This window comes from Cryptomeria japonica, chromosome 9 (assembly GCF_030272615.1).
Source record: "Cryptomeria japonica chromosome 9, Sugi_1.0, whole genome shotgun sequence".
In the NCBI taxonomy this organism is placed as follows: domain Eukaryota; kingdom Viridiplantae; phylum Streptophyta; class Pinopsida; order Cupressales; family Cupressaceae; genus Cryptomeria; species Cryptomeria japonica.
In genome coordinates, this window is record NC_081413.1 from 160,844,875 (window position 1) to 160,851,171 (window position 6,297).

The 6,297-nt window shown below is 35.9% G+C and overlaps 1 protein-coding gene across 1 annotated transcript; it reads left to right on the forward strand.

The window, feature by feature from the left end:
* The first annotated feature begins 1,666 nt into the window (after positions 1-1,666).
* Positions 1,667-2,083, forward strand: LOC131858318 (uncharacterized). Its single transcript, XM_059211517.1, has one exon. The coding sequence runs from the start codon at positions 1,667-1,669 to the stop codon at positions 2,081-2,083; it is 417 nt and encodes a 138-aa protein (XP_059067500.1).
* Positions 2,084-6,297: the final 4,214 nt, after the last annotated feature.

A 6,297-nucleotide genomic window follows, 5' to 3' on the forward strand; every position in this document is an offset into this window, starting at 1 on the left:
CATGGATGTTTGTGAATTCTTGTAGTCCTTTCGTACTTGTCTTACTTTGCTTGCTTGAGGGTTTTCTAATATCTCCTAGCATGGTGGGGTGGTTCCATTTTGGGATCACATGGTCGGGTGGTAGTGCCACTTCCCATCGGATGTTCTGGATTGTATCTTCAGGCAAGGAAAGGCTTCGTTGGTGTTTCTTGGTTCGTAGTTCATGTACCAACTCTTGTTCGAGATCATTGTTTAGTTGAGAACTTGTCGTCATTGTATCAGACTTTTATGTAACCTTGATATTGTAACTTTGTAATCTATGGCATTATTGGAAGCCACGTATTTATGGATATTGTAATAGTATGTTAGTGGAATGTATGTTATTTCAGTTGCTTTGATCTTATGTTAAATTGTTTTATGGAAATTGGATACATTGGAGTACTTTCATTTCTTCATTATGGAATTTAGATGTATGTGTAGTTTTAAACTTAAGCATTTAATTTATCTAATTAAATGGACAATTGGATTAACTATGGTGTTAATGTAATCTACAAATTAATCTTCATTGGTAACCCTTAGGAAATCATATGTTAGACTTCTGTTGTGTTATTAAACATGCAATGGTCATAGTTAGTGCACTTAGTTTTTAAAAAAAAATTATTCCACCCTTTAGTTGCCTAGTTGTGTTGTTTCCTTTAGGGTTCCTAGCGGGGCATTATAAACTAAACTGGTTAGTTTAGTGATTGGATTCTGAGTTGAAAGTTTGTTTGGTGAAAGTTTAGTTTAATTTATATCTATTGATTCACCCCCCCCACCCCCCCTTAGTAGTTGAACGGATCCTTATAGTTTCATCATATTATCATAGAGTTGCGAGGGATGTAGTTGAAAAAGAAAAGAAACAAAAGACTGCATCTGCTCCAGTTAAAGTAAGTGTGATAGGACCTTCTCCCACTATGGTGAAGACACCTTCTGCTGAAGAGGAACCCTCTGGTCTATTTGCAAAGGGTAAAGGTGTTCTGAGGAAGAATCAAAAATCACAAAGATAATATGTAGTAGTTTCTCCAGTGCAATATGAAACTGTCGGATGCAAACATCCCTAAGGCACTGAAGAAAGGAGAGTTTGCTACAGTGATCCAAAAACCCCAATCTTGTGATGAAAAGAAAGGGGAGAAGGTGAAGAACGCTAAATCAGACCCTACCGAGAGGCCTGCAAGAGGAAGGCAAGTTAAGACTCAACTCGAGTCTAGTACAACAAAAGGTAAAACTAAATCTCTTCCCTCAATGACAATAGATCAGTTAACAAATGAGATAATAGTAGATGGAAATTTGAAGAATGTTGTATTTTTCTATAAAACTTTTAATGAAGGTGACAAAAGAAAATTAAAGGAAGCAGATGTACTTTATTTACACAATTTTAGTAAAAGATTGATTGAATTAGAAAATTTCATTCCAAAGGACTTGTATAGTTTAATAGATGCTAGAAGAATGTATGTGAGTAAAATTGATGGAGAAACGAAGGAGAGAGAACTTGTAAATACATGTACTTGTATTACTCATGGTGAAGTTAAGAGGCTGATCGAAGAGGCAAATAAAAAGGAATTTAGGAGTAAAAACCAAATCAATAGATTGATGATCAGGAATGTAGAGCAAGTAAGAAAAGAGACAAGAAATATGCAGAAAAATTATTATGAGTGATCCTCTATACAAAGATGAACTTAAGCCATCTCAGCTAGAAGACAAGCAAGGTGATTCCAGAACTCAGAAGGTTGAGACTCAGTCTGACGATCAACTAAAAGACCAAGGAAAAACCACACTTGGCGTTGACACCAATGACAATCCTCCATTAAATGATGCCAATAAGAAGGAAGATACGCGCGATGTTGCAGAGAAACAAGTTTTGGATTTTGTGGCGGATGAGTCTGTTAAAGAAAAAGATAAGTCAATTGAGGCTGAGAAAAAGGAAGAAGAAAAACAAGAGGAACTAGATAAAGGGAAGAGTAAGGCAACGGAAACTCCGATCCTTATGGCAATTGACACATCAAAAATCCAGAGCCAAGGGAGTTTTCCACAGTTTAACATCAGTTTTGATAAACCATTCAATTAGATGTCTCCGATAGAGAGGATGATTATCACTGCTACTCTCCAAGCGCAATCCATTCAGGAGCTAGCACAATCAGAATTTGAAGAGAAGAGACTTATTGAAAAATAAATTAAAGTTTTACAATAGGTGGTACCAGAGCTGCAACTTGATGCTAATTCTAGTTCATCCGCTAAGCTTCAAAACTTAATTGATCATATATCCACCTAGTTTGATTCTTTGTCCAAGGCATCAGTGAGGTAGGCTATGGAAAAATTTACAGATGCCAAAGTTAAAACATTTTTGCAGATGATTAATAATGATAAGGAATTAAAACTAATTGATGAGGCCTTAGTGGAAGGTGGCAAAATTTATAAGTCTTGTCTAATTTTGACCAATTTTACTACTAAGATAGACAAGTAGATAGATAATTGTAGAGGACAACTAGCTTAGATTTCTCGAGCTTATGATCTTACTACCAACCTAACCAATAGTATTGAAGACCAAATTTGGGGTATTACTAAGAAAATTAGGAATTTTGAGAAGGAGAAGGAGAGAATAATTAGGCGGACAAGTGAACTCCGGAACCTAATTGATCCCCAGTTGGACACCTTAGTGTATCATAAGATGGACTCCATTCAGAACATGTCTCAGGAGACTCCTACTGATATTGCGGCTATAGAATTTCATGCTTATGTTTTGAATGGTTTTGTTTCAATTTTGGAGAAGTTGCGAGTAGGATGGAACACATATCTTGGGTTCCTTAAGCTGGCATATGTAGATATATGAAAGCATGTATAGATTTGATCCTCCAGTGTATGTATATATGTACAGGCAATTTTGATGCACACCTCATCTTTGGCATTGTTGTCAAAGGGAGAGAGACGAGGTGAAAAATGTACATGTTGATTGTATGTATGGAATGTACAGTTCCATGATTTTTGGATTGTTTATCTAAGGGGGAGCCTTAGAATTCTTTCATTCTTTCATCCAGTGTATAGGTTTCATAGGTTTCAACACTTATACATTTTCACAGGTGTTGCCATCAATGACAAAGGGGGAGATTGTTGGCAATTGACACTCATCCGATGATCTTTGATGCTTGGTTTATGGTTTAGGGTTGTCAGTGATGGCAACTCTTTTTGGTGATTCGATCTAGTGGTCGTGATTCATCTTATCTGGAAGATGGAGTTAACCGGTAAAATAAGGCTATCTCGATAATATTTTGGTTTGGAATGATTTCCAATAATTACGGTAATTTTGGTGATTGATTTCATGTTCTTGGTGAATGGGAAGATCCTTAGGAAGCATGTGAATATGCTCTTTTGGTCCGGTGCTATATTTTTTATGGAGATTGAAGCCAACTTGAAGTTACACGCTACACTTCTTGAAACTAACTTGAAGGAGATTGTTTCTGTATTAAGACCGCATATATAAGATCAAATTGGAGATTTATTTTCACGGTATTAGTGGTGTGAGGTCTATTTTGGTGCGATTGAGCATAGTTTCACTTGCACATTCTGCTTTCAGACAATCCAGTAGCTGAGTGAGATAGAAACAGAGTATTTAGTAGAGCAAAGATAGTCAGAGACTTTGTACTTAACCAAAACTCAATCTTGCATTATTAGATGCTACTTGAGAGTTCATTTCATTGTATTTTCTCATTGTAATCAAATTGTAAGTCGGTGAGACTTCCTTGAAGTTTGTAGCCTTCTAAGCAATTGTAATTGAGCAGTGAGCTCTAGGCAATGAGCCTCAATGCAAGTGCATTCCCCATCTACATAATATTTATGTACTCCTAGCCATAGTATATGAATATTGTGGGTTCCAACCCCACCATGGTTTTTCCCTTTCTGGGTTTCCACGTAAAAATTTTAGTGTTATGGATCTATGGTTTATTTGTTACATATTTATTTTATTTTCTGTTATGCATTGCTAACTGGTGGATAAAGAATAAGTTTGTGGAGTTGATTTCGGGTAGATCATTAATTCAACCCCCCCCCCCTCTTAGTGATACCTAATTCTAACAAGAAGGACAATCTGATGTTTGATGGAGGAAACTATACTATATGGAAGAACTGGATGGAGGTGCATTTGAAATGTCTTGAATAAGATTACTAGAAGATCACACAGAATTCCTATGTTGCTCCTCAGAATGGACCATCTATTCTTGATGAGATCAAGGAAGTAGAGCATAATATTATAGTGAAGGACACATTTCTTAGTGCCCTGACTAATTTGGAGTTGACAATGTTATGGAACTTCAAACCACAAATGAGATCTAGGAGAAGCTTGAGATCCTATATGAAGGAGATAAATAGGAGAAAGTTACTAAGTTGTAGAGTTTAAAAGGAAAATATAAAACATTGAAGATGGGAGATGATGAGAACATACATTCTTTTATGGCTAAGGTGAATGAACTTGTCCTAGGTATCAAATCTATTGATGGAAGCATTGATGAAGATGAAATTGTTGCCAAGGCGCTGAGATCTTTGCCTCTTGCATATAAACATAAGGTTGTTGCTATTGATGAGATCCAGAATGTGAATATAGTGACAAGAGATGTGTTGGTTCGAAAGCCTGCTGCATTTCAGCTGAGTGAGTTTGGAGAATCACATGGAAAGTCTGAGGTAACATTTAGAGCATCTGTGTCTATATTCAGTAAGAAAAAGTATGATCTTGATGACTCCAAAATATCCATATATGAGAGAGAGATAAGAGAGATTGATGAGCTTGAAGCACTGATTTCCTAGAGATTTCCTAAAGGTACCGATAAGTGTGATGGAAAGTTGCCTTTGAAATGTTTCTCTTGTAATAAGATAGGACACATTGGTTCTAGATGCTTAGAGATAATGGCTAAGTATGACAGGCATGATAAGTTTGATAAGCATGATAGGAATGATAGATATGAGAAGCATGAGAAGTATGGCAAGCCTTATAAGTCGAACCGGAAGTTTAGGAACCAAAAGAGTTGTTATTATGTTGCAGATGAAGGTGTTACATATGATAAATCAGAAGGAGATGAAGTTGTATTCCTTTCCATTAAAGAAGATAGACCTGTACCTATTAATTCTACTAGTTGTTTTGTTGAGGACAAAGCTTTGGCTACTATAGTAGAAGAAAAGGATGAATGGGCGATTGACAACACTTGTTCACATCATATGACTAGTGATAAAAGAAAATTTGTAAGAATGGAAAGGCATGATGGTGGAATAGCTATATTTGGAGATGACAAAGCCTGTGTAATCCATGGGAGAGGTTCTATTTATTTTGATGGTAAGCATAACACTGATGATGTTTTTTATGTTGAAGGTTTGAAGCATAATCTTTTGAGTGTTGGACAGATGGTTAATAAGGGTTAAGATCTACAATTCAAGGATGGTAAGTGCAAGATCTTGAATGCCTCTAGTATAGAGATTGCATCTTCGAATAAGACTGGAGATAACATTTTTCATTTGAATGTTGGTGAGAAAAGTTGTTTGATTGCTAAGATAGATGAGAGCTAGTTGTGGCATAAGAGATTGTATCATGTATACTTGAATTCAATGATTAAGATCTATTCTACACAAGTTGTTAGAGATCTTCCTAAGATTGTTAAGCCTACTAATCTGATATGTAAGGAATGTCAGGTGGGTAAGAAAACAAGAATTTCCTTCAAACACAAATAGTATACATCTAATGGACTGCTAGATCTTGTGCATAGTGACCTATGTGGACCCACAAATGTTAGAAGTGTGCAAGGTGATATATATTTTATTCTTCTAATTGATGATTATTCCATGATGATGTGGGTTGTCTTTTTGAAGGATAAATTAGAAGAATTGGACAAGTTTAAAATATTCAAAGCTAAGGTGGAAACTGAATCCAGATTGAAGGTGAAATGTTTGAGATTTAATAGAGGTGGATAATTTTGTTCCAGTAAGTTCAATTCATTTTGTGAGTTACATGGGATCAAAAGACAATTGTCTTCTCCTAGAACCCCACATCAAAATGGAGTTGTTGAGAGGAAGAATAAAACTATTTTGGATGCTACAAGGACTATGCTGATTGAAGGAAATGTTCCAAAAATCTACTAGAGAGAAGCCATTAGCACTATTGTTTACACATTTAGCAGAGTTCACATCAAAGGTGATATCTGTAAGACTCCTTATGAGAGCTTTGGTTTGGTCATGCTCCTACTGTGCGATATTTTAGAATATTTGGTAGGAAATTTTATATCAAGAGAGATGAGGATATAGGAA